The sequence below is a fragment of the Muscardinus avellanarius genome, assembly GCF_963383645.1.
Source record: "Muscardinus avellanarius genome assembly, chromosome: 9".
NCBI lineage: Eukaryota > Metazoa > Chordata > Mammalia > Rodentia > Gliridae > Muscardinus > Muscardinus avellanarius.
Genome location: NC_137795.1, coordinates 35,047,301 through 35,067,356, shown reverse-complemented (window position 1 = coordinate 35,067,356; position 20,056 = coordinate 35,047,301). Strand labels below are relative to the sequence as shown.

The 20,056-nt window shown below is 33.6% G+C and overlaps 1 protein-coding gene across 3 annotated transcripts in view; it reads right to left on the bottom strand.

Moving 5' to 3' along the window:
- CRPPA (CDP-L-ribitol pyrophosphorylase A) overlaps positions 1 to 20,056 on the bottom strand; it is a gene marked incomplete at its 3' end in the record, with an annotated part of 296,095 nt that overhangs the window by 171,699 nt on the left and 104,340 nt on the right. For all 3 annotated transcript variants that reach the window (XM_080701694.1, XM_080701695.1, XM_080701696.1), the window contains one exon: positions 17,927 to 18,024. In XM_080701694.1, the coding sequence (XP_080557820.1) occupies positions 17,927 to 18,024 (98 nt within the window). The remainder of the gene's footprint in view (positions 1 to 17,926; positions 18,025 to 20,056) is intronic.

Sequence of the window (20,056 nt, the reverse complement as noted above, 5' to 3'; positions counted from 1 at the left end):
TGTTTTGGTACTGGGGATGGAACCCAGGGGCATTCTATCTTTGAGCTACACCCCCAGCCCTATCTTTTATTCCTTATTTTAAAACAGGGTCTCACTGAGTTGCAAAGGGCCTCACTAAGTAGCTGAGGCTGTCCAAGAACAGCGATTCTCCTGTGTCAGCCTCCCAAATGCTGGGATTACAAGCGTGCACCACCATGCCCAGCTGGATGTTGTATTTTGCATTCTTTCCTTTTCAACTTTGTAACTAAAAGACAATTTGGCTTGTGGCAATAATTTTTAGATTCCACTTTCATTTAAAGGCTCGGGGCTATACTCCCAGACCTACTTTATACTTTTTATTTGGAAATAGGGTTTCTTAAGCCAGCATGGCTGGCTTTGAACCTGCGCAATCCTACTGTCTCTGCCTCCCAAGCACAGGGATTACAGCGTGTGCCACCACGCCTGGCAATTCATTTCTTCTTGAACATGAGTCTCTTAATAATCATTTCCAATTAAGTATAATTCTTTATTTAGCTGTCTAACATTCCTCAAAACCAAGAAACAATATTTCCCATGTTTGCATAAGAATCTTGGATTTTACCTATATACAGCAAAGGAATCCCTGACACCTTTAATAAACAGAAACCACATTAGACAATGTTTTTACGTTGTTTATGAAAAAGCTTTATGGCATCATCTTATGTTGTCAGTCCTAATGTTTCAACACTCAAACAAACAAATGGAATAATCAGCTGTAGATGAACTCCTTGTTCTATAAACATTTTTGCTCAAAGAACATTTAAACAAAATTTAAAACTATTTTACAATGTGTTCAGTAAAGTTAAAGGACATCAAAAAAAAATTCAGCAAAGATTAACCACTAACCAAGCACAAACATCTGCATATTCTAAGTACATTTTAAGGCATAGATATCAGAAAAGAAGATTGATTGTCAACAATGTTTTCATTTCAAGAAGAATTAGGACTTAACTGAAAGTGAAAGATTTAATACCCATGTGTCAGAGTAGTTTACAAATGTGTTTCTAGAAATCTAACACTTTTTTTTTACAAAATATCTCTGGCTCTACCTATTTCTCATCTTCTTTCCAATCAAACAATGGTATTAAAATGGTTATAAACAAGGAAATTGTAGAAAGATGCATTTTCCTTCCACTCTACAGACATGATAAGTGTTTTTTTGTTTGTTTGTTTACCTAGCTTTGGGAACTTACCATATTTTTTATTTGAATCAGCTTTTATGGTTTTGCTTTTATGTTATTTTGTAGTTAAGAGCATGGAGACAAGCTAAGCTCTTTAAATTTGAATCTACCTCTGGAACATCCTTCCTTTGTGACTTTTCACAAGTTACCTAAACACTGTGGTTCATTTTACTCACCAGTAGAATGAGAACCTGAAAGAAATGATGCAAAGATTTGCCAAATTAATATGTAAGAGGTAAGAATTAACTTTCTGTTTCTGGAAGCATCTCAATGCTGTGACCCAACCCCTGGCACACAAAACTTAGAGGAAGATTTATTTGCTCATAGGTCTGGAGATTTCTGTCCAAATATAAAGTCCATTTTCCTTGGCTGCCAAGAAGGAGCTTGGGTTATAGGTCCTTAGGACATGATCTCAGGAAACAGAGAAAGGAAGGGGAGGGGGGAGTAACATATATAATTCCCAGGGCCACATCTCCACAGAACCACTCTAGCCATGCTCTGTAATCAGAAGCCACACCTCCAGGGACCCATTTCTGAGCCTGGCTGCCTCCAGAGCACGAGGTCCAAGGGACATTTTACTTTCAAACCATTAATACTTTCACAAGACTCCCTTCTATAAAGGAAGTCCTCCTGGAAAGTTTCCAAGTAAAAAAAGCTACAGCTTTGATGTACTCAATCTTACAGTTTTGAGGTAATAAATCTAATCATAATCTGGAAAAGGTCAATTGAATACCAACAATTTTAACTACCCATTCACATAATCCCCTAATTATGACCATTCTTCTGAGTCCTGAACAGAAAAAAAGTACATAAAAAGTGTCCACTAATTCAAGTCTTCAGACTTGGTTTTGGAGAAGAATCAAATGCTTCTGAACCAGTGCATTCAATATAGGCTGAGCAAGTGCTGATAGAAAGGATTTTGTGTTGATACTCCATTTTTAAAAGTCTTCTTTGTGAATTCCTTTCCCTCTGCTCAGTTTCACTTTAAAGGGCAACTATTGTTCTGATACAAAACTAAAGAGTATGGAATGGAAAAATAACAAGTCCTAATCCTAACAAACATGGGTATCTACTAAAAAAAAAATTCAAGACTTCCAATTTAGTGCATAAATTTTTAGCCATAGCTGGAGAGTGTCTAAACAAAATTTAAAATTGAATGCAAATCAGCACAAACTTATCTTTCTGCTCAGTTTTTACTAAAGAATATCACACTATAGTATAGAGAGTAAATAGATTACACTATAGTATAAAGAATAAATACTGCTGCAGGTAAATGAGAAATAATGGTTCTTAATTCATGAATCATATTTGGAAACAAAATTTGTAGATATTTCCTAGCCAAAATTACAAAGGATGATCAATTATAATGGTACATACAATAATGTGATCTGTTTATATTTAATGTTTAATTAATAAAACATCTGTAAGTTAAGAATTCCCAAGTTGAAAGCCGGGCATGGTGGCACACGCTTGTAATCCCCACACTTGGGAGGCGGAGACAGGAGGATCACTCAGGTTCAAAGCCAGCCACACTGGCTTAAGAGACCCTGTTTCCAAATAAAAAAGTACAAAAATAGGTAGGCCTGGGAGTGTAGCCCAGAGGTAAAAGGGTTTCCAGGAACCCTAGTACCACCATACATACAAAAAAAAAAAAAAAAAAAAAAAGAATTCCCAAATTGACACAAATCCTATCTATCTTAACTAAAAATACAAGTCATAAAGAATAACCTAGCTAATGATGCATGAATGTATAGTTTTGTTTACTGAACCAATTAATATTTATTTAGGGCTAAATTGCAATTAGGTTCCCTATCAATTAAAGAGAAGTTACTATTCTCAAGGAACTTTATTAAATGAGGAAGATAACAACATATAGACCACTATGTCAAATTTTAATTTGCATCAGAATCCCTGGAAATCTTGTTTAAAATACAGACTGACGTTCTCTTAAATGTGAGATGGTGTCTAAAAATCAACATTTCCAATAAGTTTTTAGCTGATGCTAACATTACCTGTCTATGGACTACAATGCGAAGCAGCAAGAGGTTAGATTTTATGAACCCACATGAATCTAAAGCCTTCTCTCATTTTAAGTAGGTAAAGAAGTGTGCTCCCATCTAGCAATCCAAAGACAACTGTACCAGCAGCAAAACCTTTCTGTATCAAATAAATTTAATCATATGTATCTTTTTCTATTTCAGTACTAGGAATGGAACCCAGGGGCATTCTAACTCTGAGCCCTAGTTTTTTATTGTTGTTGTTTGTTTGTTTGTTTGTTTTAGTCTTTTTATTTATTTATTTTGAAACAGGGTCTCACTGAGTTGTGAAGGGCCTCGCTAAGTAGCGGAGGCTGTCCTTGAAGCATGATCCTCCAGTCTCTGCATCACGAAAGCTGGAATTACAAGCATATGCCACTGGCGGAGGCAGCACCATTCCTGCTGTATGACATAGTCGCAGCTGGGAAGAGAATTCCGAAGGGCTGGAAGACTCTGGCAAAACTGAAGCCATTATCCCTCCTGATTTTAGTTATAATAATAATAATATTAATGAAATTTGAATATTGCTTTGATTGAGAATTGCTGTTTTGTAGTAATCTGAAAATTGATGTGAATATGACTGGAAAATGCCCTAAGATTTGTGCTGGGAATAGCACTAAAAAGAATATGACTATGGGAAAACTTTCAAGAAGCTATATAGAAAAGAGCTCTTTGCTCCTCTGCTTACAATACCTAATTCATGTAAGGTTTTAGTTATGAAAGGAAAAAGTTAACTTTAGGCAAATTATACCTACTGTGCAAGGCCCTCCATATGTTGCTTATAAGTTAGGGGGTAGACTGTAGTATCCCCCTCGGGGGGCTAGTGCTAATCAGGATATTTTTCCACCTTCAACCATTCTCCACTTTCCTGTACAGGAGTGTATGATGATTAGAAAGCACAGAGTTAATATAACTGGAAAAGGGCTTGATGTCAGGACTCTGCTATTCCTACAGAGGGTTGGGCAGGCAGGGAGCTCCTTGGTGCCTGCTCACTACAGCAAAAGAGTTCTCTTGGTAAACAACTTAATAGGTATTGTAGAAAATTAGATGTAGGCATTGTATGTTAATAATTAGAATAAAATTGATCTTTGTGGCTAGGTAACCAGAATGATTTGTATGACGTTAATTTGGGTAATTTTGGGTATTGGGATATGAGCTCATTGAGGCAGGTTAAATTGTTCCAGATAAAGTGAAATATGTACCTAGGTGTACTGAAAACATGTTTTGCTAAAAGTTGTTTATATTCAGGTGTATTGAGGATGTATTTTGTAAAAAGCTATTAATATCAAATATTTCTTTGTAAAAGCATATAAAAATAAAGCTTTGGCTCTGGACAACAGAGTCATGCCTCCCAAAAAAGGCTGTCTCTCTTTCCCTCAAGTCGCCAACTCCTCCCCACCTTTGAGAAACCCTGAATTGACCAGAACTGGTCTTTGGCACGCCACTACACCTAGACCATATATATGTTTATTACCTCTACGAATATGAAAAATATAAATGACTAAAACTAAAGACTTTATCACTTCAACTGATTTCTTTAAATTTTTGCCAATTTGCATCAAAATCTAATTTTATCTATAAATACAAAATTAGATGCTTCTCAGTATTATTGATACAGCATAGATATATGAAGTAGTATAATTATAAACTATTTTCCTATAAAATGCACTAAAGTATAGAAAACAAAAGAGCTATATTCTAGGGAAATGTTACTACTTGAAAGTACTAATTAGAATCATCATGAATACTACCATAATTCTTCAAATTCTACTTAGTATAAAGCTATTTTCATTGCTATATTTTCCTCTTGAATGAAAAATATACTTGCTATTTTTATATAAACTTCTATTCCATACAACTTTTCACCATAAAATATACATTAATAACATATTTAATAGACATCATTTACCAGATAGGTTCAAAATAATCTTAAAACACTGAAGATTAATTACATTTTAAACAAAAGAGAAAGAGCACAATAGTATGACTCATTTCAAAGTACATAAATGTGCATACTTTAGGATATTTTTAAGGCAGTACTTTTCTAGGCATTATAGAAAGTAAAATTCAAATTTCAATACAGAGTTCCATACATATTCTGAAGAATTTTTAAATGTATTTATGAGTCACTCTTCACCCTCTATTAGTCCCTTCCATAAGCTCTTTTCTCCTTCACTGTCTCTTTTTCTTTTCCTGACTGGCTGCTCACCACCAATTTCTTCACTGCTGCTGACTCATGTTCATCTAATCTTTGCAATATCAGCAGTCTGCCTGTCCCTCCTCTTGTGAATATAGTCCTTTCTTCTGGTTAGGAAATCAATTAGAACTTCTTGGGTCTATTTTCTGTTTCAACCTTTTCTCCACTAGTCACATGATTGATAGATACCCAGAACTACCTCTTTATCTATAGAAACATATTTGGCAGATGTCCAAAAAGAGAGTTTTTCCAGAAGCTTAATTGTACATCATCCTATCATCATTAACCACAACTATTTATCTGACTCCCATGACATACACAGCACTATTTGAGGGATCAATGATAAGAGGTGGTGAAAGAGACGTGAATGTGTAATAATAAAAATTAGGATAAACAGAATGACACCACTGTTGTTGAGTACTTTCAGATATACAAAACTGGAAAAATGGGAACAGTAATAACAAATTAGGCCTTAAAAAATAAATAAATAAAACCACAGGTAGGGAAGGCATACAATCAAGTAGAAGGCTGGGGGAAAAAAGAGGCAAAAAAGCTAACTTTAACACATGAGTAAGACAGTACAGTGGAACACAATGGTGATAATTTTTGAGAGAAATGCTCAGTACAGGTTGTGGAAGGTCTTAAATGACTGACTTATCTGTAGAGACTTTGACTCACAATGCACTGAGTAGTCTCTGAAGATATGCTGCCAATATAAGATAGACAAAAGGAAAGATATTTACCTCAATGGGATGGACAAGTTCTTAGTTGTAGGTTTTCAAAATGAGTTTTCAAGTAACAAACACCATAAATAATTTATGCTGGTCACAAGCTAAAAAGAGCATATTTGATTTGATTTTCCCAGAACTACCAAACCCCTAGAAATGTACTTTAGCTAAAGCAACTAGATAATAATCTACTTTTTTGCCTTTAAAGTAAAATAATGCTGAATAAAAATAGTTGAAATATATCTCCTAACTCAACTAGTAGATGAAATAGTAATATAAAAAATATTGTAAAATTATAGGTACCCTATTAAGGAGTCTAAAAATCAATAAAATGAAGTTAAATCACATTGATTAAACTTTAAAACTATAACTCAGTTTAAATAGCAATAGCAAGTTAGTGCATGAATAATAATTTAAATCAACTATTGAAGGCTGGTAATTATAATATATTTACAAAAGAAGAATTTTAAAAATATCTATTTATTTATTTATTCTTTTGCAATGCTGAGAATTGAACCTGAAGGCTTGTACATGCTAGGCATGCACTAAGTAGTCACTGAAGAACTCTACCAATGTGCTATACTTCCAGCCCAAAAGAGTAATTGTTTCAATGTTCTATATGAGTTTTCCATCTAGAAATATTTATCATATGTATGAAATCAGTTGCCTGAAATAGAAGACTTGATATCACAAATATACTAACATTGGCTATTCTGATTTTTTGTTTGTTTTTTAACTCAGCAGGTTTCTCTAAGACTGTGAGCAATGACATCATTCCTAGGTGGACAAAGAAACAGTAGACTATTTTTACAAATAAACCATCTGATTCTATTAGGATGAGTAATAATTCTACAGGTCCTTACATTTTAACAATATACACTAAGAAGGTAAAGATACATTAAATACATATAAAAGAAAGTGATATTTAAAGATTACCCTAGCTTCCTCATTACATTATGAAACCATGGCAACTAATTATAATAATAAACTAATATTGTTAAATACAGTATGAACATAATTTATACCATCTTGAGTAATCACACAGTCCAATAAGTTTAGACTATTTTTCCACCTTGGACGTATCAGAAAATCTAACATTTAAGTAAATCAAATGGAGCCAGGCATGGAGGCATGCGCTTGTAATCCCTGTGCTTAGGAGGCGGAGGTAGGAGGATCACGCAGGTTGGAAGCCAGCCTCACTGGCTTAAGAGACCCTGTTTCCAAATAAAAAATATAAAAAAGAGGTCTGGGAGTGTAGCCCAGAGGTAGAATGGTTTCCAGGAACCCCAGTACCACCAAAAAATAAAAAATAAAAATAAAAAATAAAATAAAATAAATAAACCAAATGGATTTAATGAGATAATATTCAACTAGTTTCTACTATTGTATACATTCAGACACACCTCATATCATCAAAGTAAACTGCATTGACACAATTCAGAATCAGAGGACCAAAAGAAGACAGAACTTTATAATGCCACTTCTCTATTATTAACTAGTTAAGCATAAAAAAGAAATAAATAAAAAGCCTGTATCTTCAGGTTAAAATGTTTTCATATATAGCAAAATAAATACTAAACTACTTCAAATGGATCTTAAGATGCTATAGCTTAATTTGCTTTTTCTTTCATTTCTGGTTTTCCTCTGACTAGACTTGCTATTTTTGATATTTTGATTAACTAATGTCATACACTGAATTCAGTAAGGTTATAACATGTTTTACTAACATCATACATGAATTCAATGAGGTCTGTAACAAAAGGCATAAATACAAACATTGGACAGGACTTAAAGGACATTTAGAAAAATGAACTCGATACTATGCAATAGCTTCAACAAAATTAAAGCATGCTTTACACCCAGGAAAACAAATGGGTTTCAGTTATATCCCTGGTTTGTCATTTGTGATTAAACAAAACAATAATTTAATTACGTGCTCCAGGAAACAGGAAGAAGTGGATAAGCCAAATATACAAAAAGCTTCTACATTCCCTGTTTGTTCAGAGTATATCAATCAACATTCTTTAGGAGCTCCATTTCTTTAATTACATAAATGAAAAATTGGATTGAACATGTCTGGGTGTTTCTAAGGGTAATGTGATGTAAACTGCATGTTTTCCTCCACAGAGGAAGCAGCAGCAGTCAGCATAAACTTTTTGTAATGATAAAATGAATCATGTCTTTTCCAGCAAAAGTGCTCTTTCACTTTGTTTTTCTCTTGAAACAGAACAGAAATGATGGCAGTGTTGTTACCAAGTGACGATTTGTCTCAGTTTTAATACTATACGGCAGTATCTCAGCACTTGCTCCTCTGTGTAAAAGAATACATACAAACAAAAGCACACATGGAGGAATATAAGTGGCTTGGTCAAAAAAATAATGGCACCATGTACATAAGGTCATGATAAAAGGCGGGGGGCAAAATGGTATCTGAAAGGGGCTGCTTTCTGGGGTGGAAAATACCAATGGAATTTTTCAAGTGGCAAGACATATAATCCCTCTGAATACTTCCATCCTCATGCATATATCATTTGGGGTGATTGATTGCCTTTTCCCATGTCACAGCTTAGTGACTCTGCCTTTTCTCACCCCTGCTCATGGGGAAGGGGTCTAAGTGGAGCTCTGCAGAGGACTTCGCCTTCTAATATCTCTGCTTCATATCTGCCCCAACCTACCCTATCTGCTCATGTCTAACTAACTACCTGACTCTACTATTAAGAGTAGTAAATTCAGCACAGCATAGGAGACTACCTCTAGGTCTGCCCTTATCTCTATCCTTGCCTCTCACTACAGTCTCCAATCCAACCACAGAACCCATATTTCAGTTTTCCTTAACAAAGCTCCTAGTGTTCCCTTCACATATACTTCTCTTTTATTTGCTCTTTAAATAGAAAATTCCTCTTGATTGACCCCCTAGGATGATTCCATAATTTGGCTACTGTAAAGATGAATGGATTATATCAAAATATCAAAAGTATGAGATATTCACACAATGTAATTCTACTCAGCAATAAAAAAGAACAAAATTACATCATTTGTAGAAAAATAGAAAGACCTGAAGAATATTATGCTAAGTGAAAATAACTAATTACAGAAAGTGAAGGTCAAATGTTTTCTCGCATATGCAGAAGCTACGGAATAATAAGGATACCGGGGTACTCCAAATAATGGAGGAGAAACTTCTTTGGAGCCAGAGAGGTGGTCTAGGGAACAGGGGAGGGGAGAGGGAGAATCAATGAAGGAATCACTTCCATTGACAGTATATACATATGTGAGAATATCAATGTCAATCTCAATATACTGTATGAGGAGGGGCTGTTGAAGAGGGAGCCAGGGGAAAACCCAGCAAGTGTTGTGTGCAGGTATGACACTATCACTATGACTTACATTATGATGTGAGACTATATTGCATCAATAAAAGTATAAAAAGTACAAATAAATAGATGATTCCTAATTACCCTTTGAGGTTTAGCTAAATGCCAGGCCTGTCAAAAGATTTCAGTCACTGCCCTCTGTACTTTCTGTAGCTCTCATAAAAGCATCATTTGCTTTTCCTTAAAATGTTTATTAAATTATAATTAAACATCATTTTTATTCTCATTTTTACTGTTTTGCCTCCAAATGGACAGTAAGCTTCTTTGGGGAAGGGGAACCATATTTGCTTAGTTCAACTCTATATCCAATGACTACTTCCTGACAGGCACTTATTATTTGGTAAATAAATTAGTGAATTACAAAACTAAGAAAAAATCATCATATCTTCCTACATACACATTGCTTATAACTTTCAGAATAGTACAAAGCATAAAATTTTTTAATACTTGCTGAAAATAGGGAAGAAAAGAAATCCTTAAAAAAAATCCAGTATAGCAAATCTAATTTTAAAAAGGCTTGAATTAAGTCTAATAATAAAGTTTGAAATGTAATTATCAGTAAATTGTGCAAGTGTACAGGGAAGTAGTAAAATGACTCTCTACCAGTATGCTCTATATTTTACTTTTTAGCAGCCTATTGTATGATTTTGGTGTTTTGCCATTAGATTTAAACATCTGGATCATCCATAAGGGATGTGGCAAAATTCTAGCACAGGTAATTACTATAAGCATACTCAATCTCTTCCTTCAGTTTCAATGGAAAACATTTTTTTCCTTTCACATCAGTAAAACAATCCTCCCATTGTGTATTGAGCAGCTACCCACCCACACTGATCTGCCCTACAGATTTCAATAGTGGTGACTTCATCCTTTTTACATGTTCTTTTCAAAACAAGAGAAATGTTCTCAGAGGTAAAAAAGTTAGAATATGTGGCATTTTGTGTTTGGAAAATTATGGGTTGAAAAATGTCACAAGATAAATTTGCCTTTATAAGGAAAGAGAAAAAATGCATAAAACTAGATACAGTATTTCCCAAAGAAACTATTTCTTTCAGATGTTAAGTAAAAGCCCTCTGTTAAACTTAAAAATGCTGTGTGCATGTATGTTTTTATAACTCTGAATCTCATTATGATGTATAATTACAATACACCATTTTTAAAAAGTCTCTTCTTCCACTTAACATTTTAGAAGAATATTAATTAGTCAAAAACAAAAAGTCATATTACATCAACTAGCACTAACTTTCACTTGTATGAGAACAGAGAATTAGAAGCTGCTTTTGCTAAAAGCAATGACTCTTCATTTGGGCCTACAGAAGCCCAATGGATATGCAAAAGCAAGATAAAGTTTGGCATCTCTGCCTTCCTTTACTCTTTGTCTTCAGATTCATTCTCAGCTTTTCAGGTAGATATGTTAATAATTTTAGGGGCATCCATTAAAAACTGGTAATATAATTTCTATTGGCCCCAAATTTATCTAACATATTTGATCTCTCTTCAAAACTGAGGACACCAAGATTAATTAGTATTTTCAAGATTTCCAGGGACATTTAATGCTAGCCTTTATAACTCCTGTTTCAGACCCCTGGATTGGTACCCAGAAATCCCTAAACATTGCCCTATATCTTTTAGAAACAATGGGAAGAAAATCCCATAACTACCTAAATCCTTTAATACTGCTCCTCTATACAGAAGAAATCATCTCATAGAAACCAAACTGCTCTCCTTCTAAGATCATATTCTGACAGATAAAAATCCTGAATAGCAAATGGTCATTGCCCCCTCAAGTAATAAGGATTTCTCTAAAGCCAACTCACAGAACTAGAAATGAGATAGTAATGATCAATCAGACCACAGTTTAACCAAGACTGCTTACCTACTGGCCCAAGTCTTGCTGTATTTAAACCTAAAGCTCATGTTGATACCCCAAAGACAGTGGTACTGTATGAAGACTGTAAGACATTCTTGTACTCACTTTGCCTTCTCAATATGGCCATATTGATTGAAATTCACTACCTGCTTTTCACCTTTATCTCATTTGATTTTTGGGTGAGTGAACAGACCTGATTTATTGGGACTTACACTCAGACTTCTGGCTTGGGACACTGGTAAAAATACAACATTAAACAAATGATTAAACTACAAGGTTTCACTACTTTATGCTAAAATAAAGAAGGATTTCCTGGCATATAGAATGTTATGCATAATTGCTAGGTTGTGACCTTCCAGGAAAGAAAACATTCTGATAAGTCTTTGGTCATTTAAGTTTGTTAGCAACCTAGATGTCAGAAAGGGCTAAGCAGGAATTAAGCTAAGATTCTCTGAGTAAGATGCAGGACATCTAAACTTCAGTTTTAGAAGTTACATTAGACTTTTAATGTTCTATAGCACAGCAGGATAATGATGCTAACATCAATTAATATTTCTCAACAGCAAGGAGAATTTGAATTTTCCAAACATAAACAAATAATTAATTTCTGAGGTAACAAACATACCAATGGTTACGTTTATTGAAATGTAACATTTTACCTCATAAATGTATACAAACAATCACATGTCAAAAATATAAGTTTTAAATTAAAATTTTAAATGCTTTTATATTAGATTTCTTTTAAAAATGTAGATAAATTAAAACTCTAAAGTAGTCCCAAAAAGAAGACATTATAATTAAGAGGTGTTTGTTGATAGTAATTCCTTCTGAATATATCTGAAATCCCTAATTTCAAATTAAACCTATAGTTTAACTCAAAGTTGCTACCTACAATTATATATTTCATACTAGAAATTGAGAGTAATTTAAGTCCTTAAAAATTAGAAACATTCAGGAGATCCATCCTGCTTAAGAATCAAGGGGATAGTAGGTATATTTTTCTTGTTCTTGATTTTAAAAGGAATTATTTCAGATATTCCCCAATTAATATAGTTCTGATGATGGTTTTATTGTATATTTTTATTGTATATTATATAGCTTCTCTATCCCTTGTTTCTTCAACATTTTTCACATAAATGGGTGATAGATGTTTATCAAATGCTCTTTCTGCATCTATTTAGATGACTGATTTTTTGGCCTTAATTCTTTCATGTAATGAATTACATTTGCAAATGAATCAATTTGCTTATGTTGAACCAGCCTTGCATTCCTGAAATAAAACAAACTTGGTCATAGCATACTATTTTTTTATGTGGTTTTGAATGTAAATTGTTAGTATTTTATTATGAATGTTCATCAATAATATTGGTCTGTAATTTTCCTATCTTGAGACAACCTTCTTTGGTTTTGGTATCAAAGTATCAGCTTGGAAGTATTCCATTTTCTTCTAATTTACAGAATAATTTGAGAAACATCGGGCTTAGTTCTTCTACAAAGGTCTTATAGAATTCAGCTAGGAATCTGTCTGGACCTGAACTTTTATTTGATAGAAGGCTCTTTATTGCTGTTTCAACCTCTGGGCTTACCATAGGTATGTTTAAGTTTTCTACATTCTCTTGGTTCAATTTTGGTGAGGTTTATATAGGCAATGCATACACAATAGAAGAATATATTCACAAAAGAGATGAAAACTGCATCCTAATATTTTATAAGCTTAAGTGAAAATCTTAGATTTCAGAATAGAAGCATAGTGCAGTGGCACGTTTGAAGTCCCAGTATTTGGGAGGCTGAGATAAAAGGATAGCAGGTTTGAGTCAAGCTGATTAAAATTCATCAAGACTGTTTCAAAATAAATATTAAAAAAGCCTGGGGATATAGTTCATTTGTAGAACCCCTATAGCTTCAATTCTCACCTCTCCCCCCCAAAAAAATCAAAATTGGAATTACTTATATACATAAAAATTAGAATAGAAAAGAAAATAATTCTTTGAAGCATGGCAAAGTAGAAATAATACAAAAGTAAATAAACATGCCTTTTCATGCCTAAAAATAAACAAAAAAATGGAAAGTAAGAAAATTCTAAAAATCAAAACAAAAATGAGAGATTAAAAATATAAAAGAAAGTAAAAGATAAAGAAAGTGAATAAAGAATAAATAATCTTCATCCAACAGAAATTTTTGAAGAATACTGCAGAAAACGAAAATACTAAAATTAATGCTATGATAATTTTCATTAAATAAAAAAGACTTAAAACTACACAATAAGACAATACATTATTTACTTAGGGTTATCAACCAAAAAATGGCAATTTTGAAGAAAATTCCAATCAAACAACTGAGATTAAAGAAAATAAAAATCACTGAGCATCTGAGCAAAGAGAATAAGTCACTAATAAGACAAAGAAAATCAGATATTCATATACTTGGTCAAAATATTTTATGATAATAAAAACTGAGTGGTATATTTAATATCATGAAGGAAAAAATTTTATACTAAGGTTTTGTTTTGTTTTGTTTCAATCTAGCCAAGGTCAACTTAAAGGTTTTAAGTCATAGACTATTTTATTCACATGGCAACACTTAGAAATACTGTATCCAAACCGGGCGTGGTGGCGCATGCTTGTAATCCCCGCGCTTGGGAGGCAGAGACAGGAGGATCGCGCAGGTTCAAAGCCAGCCACGCGCGCTGGCTTAGGAGACCCTGTTTCCAAATAAAAATGCAAAAATAGGTCTGGGAGTGTAGCCCGGAGGTAGAAGGGCTTCCAGGAACCCCAGTACCACCAAAAAAAAAAAAAAAGAAGAAATACAGCCATTATTAGGTTCAGGAAATTAAAAATATATGTATGATAGCAACATAAAATTGTGTGATGACCAATAAATATATACTTATTTTACATAATAAATATATTTTATTCAATATATAAATTATATATTATATATAATAAATGTTTTATTCATATTAAATATATTTTATTAAACATTTCCAAGTTTAAACTATAGATATTTTTAAGTTTTCAATTTATGAATATGACAACTAGGCAACAAAACTAACATCTAAGTATAGACAGAGGCTGTTCTCTTTCAAACTATGATATTTTGATAAAATTATTCAACTAACTAAAAAAGTTTCTGCTTTTGACTAGAATTAGATAAAGTATTTGGTTTACTCATCACATGTTGATAATAAATTCTGATTATCTGACTTAAGAATTTAATTAAAATGAAAATTAAAACATACTCAAATCAGTTAAATAAAACACTTCAAAACACAAAGTGGTCATAAAATGGTTCATCAAAGAATTTAGTGATAAAAGTTGCAAATACTTCCTATAGACATCCTCATACTTACTTCTACTTTTCTTTATCTATTATTTATTTAGGATTTTAGATAGCTGGGCAGTTCAAAAATTAGGGATGTTCATTGCTTTCTCAATAAAATTATCTCATTTTTGTCATCATCTATTAAAATGTCTTCCCTTTTTATTCTTTTATTGGTGCATTGTAATAATGCATCATAGTAAGATTCAACATGATACAAATATACAAGCACAGAGCACTTAATGTTTTTTTCCCCTTTGGATCTCATTCCACTCTCCCTGCCTCTTCATACATGTTACTGTGATTGTTAGTGATGCCTTCCTATATGGACATAGTATTATTTGAACTATTCCTTTCCTCAGTTCTTCTTTTTCCTCTACTTCCTTCCTCCAATTTTCTTCCACCATCCTGTTGGTCTCTTTCCAAATTTATCTGGTTACTTTTGTTCCTTATTTTCTCTCTAGCTTCCACATATGGGAGAAAACATATGACCTTTGAATAAGACTGGTTGATCTCTCAGCATAACATTCTCTATTTTTATCCATTTTCTTCCAGACGACATAATTTTGTTCTTGTTTACATGTGAGAAAAATTAAAATGTGTGCATACATATTTTCTTTATCTATTCATCTGCTCAGACACACAAGTTGGTTCCATAATTTGGCTATTGTGAATTGTGCAATTTAAACATGGGTATGCATGTATCACTACAGTATTTTGACTTTAATTCTTTTGGATAGATACCAAAGTGTTGTATGGACAGGTCACATGGTGGTTCCATCCCTATTCTTTGAGAAAGCTCCATAATGATCTCCATAGTGGTTATATTGATTCCTAATCTCACCAACAGTGTACAAGAGTTACTATTTCTCCACATCCCCACCAGTATTTTTTATTGTCTGTACTCCTGATAATTATTCTAACTGGAATTACATGGAATCTCAGTGTAGTTTGGATTTTCATTTCCCTGATTGATAATGTTGCCAAACACTTTTAATATATTTATTGGCAATTTGTATTTATTTTGAGAAATGTCTATTCATTTGAACTGCCTACTTTTTGATTGGGTTATTTGTTTTTTTCTTCTTTTTAGTCTCTTATTTTTATATACTGGAAGAAATATACTAATCATCTTGCATGTACTGGACACTTAGGCTCTCAAGACAGGTCTATGCCTTAGCTTGGGAGCAGATATATCAGGCAGGACTTTTCAGAGGATCATATGTATGGATTGGGAGAAAAAAACCTGTAACAAGAAAGGTAAAGGCAATAAAGTATATTTCAAGTCCTGAGAATAAACAGACCAAAGGATGTCATCAAGACAAAAGCAATGACATTGAATGATTTTCATGCTTTTGGAAAAAAAAATCTTTATTCTACAAAAATTTGTGAAAGTTTATAAAACTCAGTCTTTAAATACTTATATAATAAAAAATGTGGTACTTATACAAATTTGCCAATTTAAATACTTGGGGAAATTCTTTAAGAAGAAGGAAATAGAAATTTTATTGATTTGCTATCAAATGAGAAAGCCAGTTAATAAGATTTCAAAAGGAAAAAAAAAAAGCTGGCTTTCTGAAACCCAAGAAAAGAATCAAACCTCCAAAGTGCAGGAAATTAAAGCAAGAATTAACAAGTGGAATGACATCATACTAAAAAGTTTCTTCTCATCAAAGGAAACCATGAAGAACCTAAAGAGAAAGCCTACAGAATGGGAAAAGATTGGTTGCGCGTGGTGGCACACACCTGTAATCCCAAACTTGGGAGGCTGAGACAGGAGGATCGCACAAGTTGAAAACCAGCCTCAGCTATTTAGTGAGGCTCTTGGCAACTTAGTGAGACCCTGTTTCCAAATAAAATATAAAATAGGTCTGGGAGTGTAGCCCAGAGGTAGAAAGCCCCTGGGTTCCATCCGCAGAACCACACACACACATAAAAAAAAAAAAAGAAGGGGAGATCTTTACCAGCCACCACCACTTTGATAGTATATCCAGAAAATGCAAAGAGCTCAAAAGACTCTACACAAGCAAAACAAACAACCCAATCAATAAATGGGCAACTGAATTGAATATACACTTCACAAAAGAAGAGATACAAGTGGCCAATAGATATATGAAAAGATGTTCAACATCATTAGCCATCAGGGAAATGCAAATCAAAACTATGCTGAGATTCTACCTAACCCCAATCACAGTGGCAAGCACAAAGAATTAAAATAACAACAAATGCTGGTGAGGATGTGGGGAAAGAGGAACTCTTTCACACTGTTGGTGGGGGTGCAAACTAGTTCAGCTGCTAAGGAGATCAGTGGGAGATTCCTTAGAAAACTGGAAATAGATCCACCATATGATCCAGCTATACCACTCCTGGGTATCTTTCCAAAGGGGTTGAAATCAGATAACTACAGTAATATATGCATACCCATGTTCACAGCAGCACAATTTGTAATAGCCAAAATATGGAACCAACCTAGGTCTCCATCAACAGATGAATGAATTGCAAAATTATGGGAACTACACACAATGGAATTCTACTCAGCTATAAAGAAGAACAAAATCATGTCATTTGCAAGAAGATGGAAAGACCTGGAGAACATTATGTTTAGTGAGATCAGCCAAGCAGAGAAAGAGAAGGGAAATATGTTTTCTCTAATATGCTCACACTAAAGAGTATTAGGAATACCAGAAGGAATCCAGAATAATGGAGGGGAAACCTCAGCAAAGATGAAATGGAAGGCTAGGAGATGAAGAAGGCTGAGTTTCATTAATGGAGGAGCTACATCCAAATATGTGTATAAGTATGAATGTAGCATGGTTAACCTGGACACTCATTTTTGGGAGGGAGAGAAGGAGAGATGGGGGGAGCACACCAAGTACAGTCTGAATATATGCCATTTTCAATATGATCCACATAAAAATAAAGAAAAATTTTAAAATAGAAAATAGAAAACATAATTCATGGCCAGATAGTCCTTAGGATAAGTTTCTTGGATTTGCTAATACTAGTTCTTCATTCCTTTGTTCAATAAACTGAAAAGAACATGCTACTTGTAAGCTGAGAAAAAAGAAAAAGAGAAGGGGGATAAAGAGACGAAATAAAGTCAGTTTCAAAACAAGCCACCTGCTAGCTAAGCTTCTAGGTAAAAATAAATCCAAGAAATAAACCTCTGTTACACTTGTATTTAATTCACTCTGTTACACTTACATTTAATTCATTTTTTAGCACTTGTTCAAGAAGATGACCTACATGTTCCTTTTCTTCTTTTGTGTGCATAACTACACAAATCTCCTGTGAAATTTTCTCTGAAATGAAAAAGCAAAAATTTTTAGTATTCAAAGCATAGAACAAAGGCCTCCTATGCTGAAACAAGCACTTCTCCACTTTTCAAAGCTCTTAACCAAGAATAGAAGGTTTTCATATCAGGCAAAATGGTGTGACCTATACTAAACACCAAGATGTCCTTGGTTCTTTTTACCCACCAAGTCAATAAATATATACATAAAATACATCCTGGGTGGGCGAATAGACTTAGTACAACCAACAGAACACAGACAGGAAATAAAATGGCAAAATCCACTCCATTTGTTAAGGCAATACTTGAAAATTTAATGTTATTCTTTAGTCCACCTTCCACAATTCATCTATTTGTTTGTTTGTTTGTTTGTTTGTTTGTTTGATTGATTGATTGATTGTGGCACTGGGGAAAGAACCCAGAAGCATTTTGGAAACAGGGTCTCACTAGGTTTCTGAGAGTCTTGCTAAGTTACTAAGTTTTGCTTCAGTCCTCCTGTTTCAGCCTCCCAAATGCTGGGATTACAAGCATGGCCCATCATGTCCAGCTTACTACTCTTTACTTTAGATATTCAAACAGCTGTTTCATGCATTCTGTTCAAGTTTTATAGCTTTATCTTATTGGAAAATGAGTGATTTTGCTCCACCTTACCTAGAAAAAGAACCCTCCTTAATTTTTTTTACAGATATACAAGTGAGATAAAAATATGTCTGCATATTTTTATCATTTAGAAATTCATTTAGTAAATAAAAAATGTTTCAAGGCAGATATGGTGGTATATACCTGTAATCCTAGTATTTGGGAGGCTGAGAAAGGAGGATCAGAGGTTCAAAGATAGCCTGAGTAACTTAGTGAGGTTTTCAGCAATTTATCAATATCCTGTTTCCAAATAAAAAATAAAATAGGGCTTGGAGTATATAACCTGGAGTTCGATAGCCCCTGGGTTCTCTCCCCAGAACCATATAATAAATAAATAAATAAATAAATAAATAAATAAATAAACAAACAAACATACCAAGTAATAATAAAAGATTATACAGAAGGGAAAATGCCTTCTCTTTGGTACACAAATATTTCTTACAATCAATTGCACCTTAGAGTAAATGGAACACTGTAGAAATGACATGCCTGTTACATGCCTCCCTAGTCACATAACATAACAATATGTTTCACAATCTTGTAACAAAGACTGTAATAAACATGGTCAAAACATTTAAATTTCAATTGTCTCTCTTTTATATAATTATAAAAATCAGTTATGAGTTAATATTCTCCAACAATACTCTAAATAAAATGCTTAGGGATATTAAAGTTAATACAAAGGCATCTTGGCTGGTTCACTGGTCCTCTGTGTGCTCAAAAAGACAATACTTTCAAATACCAAAACAAATCACAGTCATTAAAGCACATAAGGACATAAATCAGAGGAAACAACTTCTCAGAAAATCAGTAGTTCATTTCTGCAGGGTCCTTCAATGCAACAGGAACTATGTACTGTTAGCCGCACAGGGAAGAAGGCATGGAGGCTCTTCCAGGTAAAGGATATTACTCTTGTTCTGCTTATTCCCTTGCTCTTCAAGGGGCTGATGGTGGCAAAGAGGCAGGAACACTGTCAGAATTCCAACCATCTCGCCTGGAGGATGCAAGGAATGCTTAGTTTGATATTCTGAATATCAAAGTTTTGAACATATCACAGCTCCACCTGTCAGACTTCTTTGAAATTCTTTCACATTTCAACCAAGCTGTAAGTACACAGAAGTTCAGGGTTTCCAATACCTTGGCTTAATGTTCTTTGCAAGTTAGGATACATAGTTTAGTAATATATGGCTAATTACAATAGCATGTCATAAATGTTCAATTCTAGTGTTATCCTTATTCTTTTTATAAGCAATAGGAATAAAAATGTATACATCTGAAAGTTTATGGAGAAGGCCAAAAACAAATTTATAACATACTAGTCTTTCAAAATTCTCTTTTTTTTTTCCAGACAAATAAAGTTGTTAGCTTCATAAACAAGTGGGCAAATGATCCAGAAGTCTGTC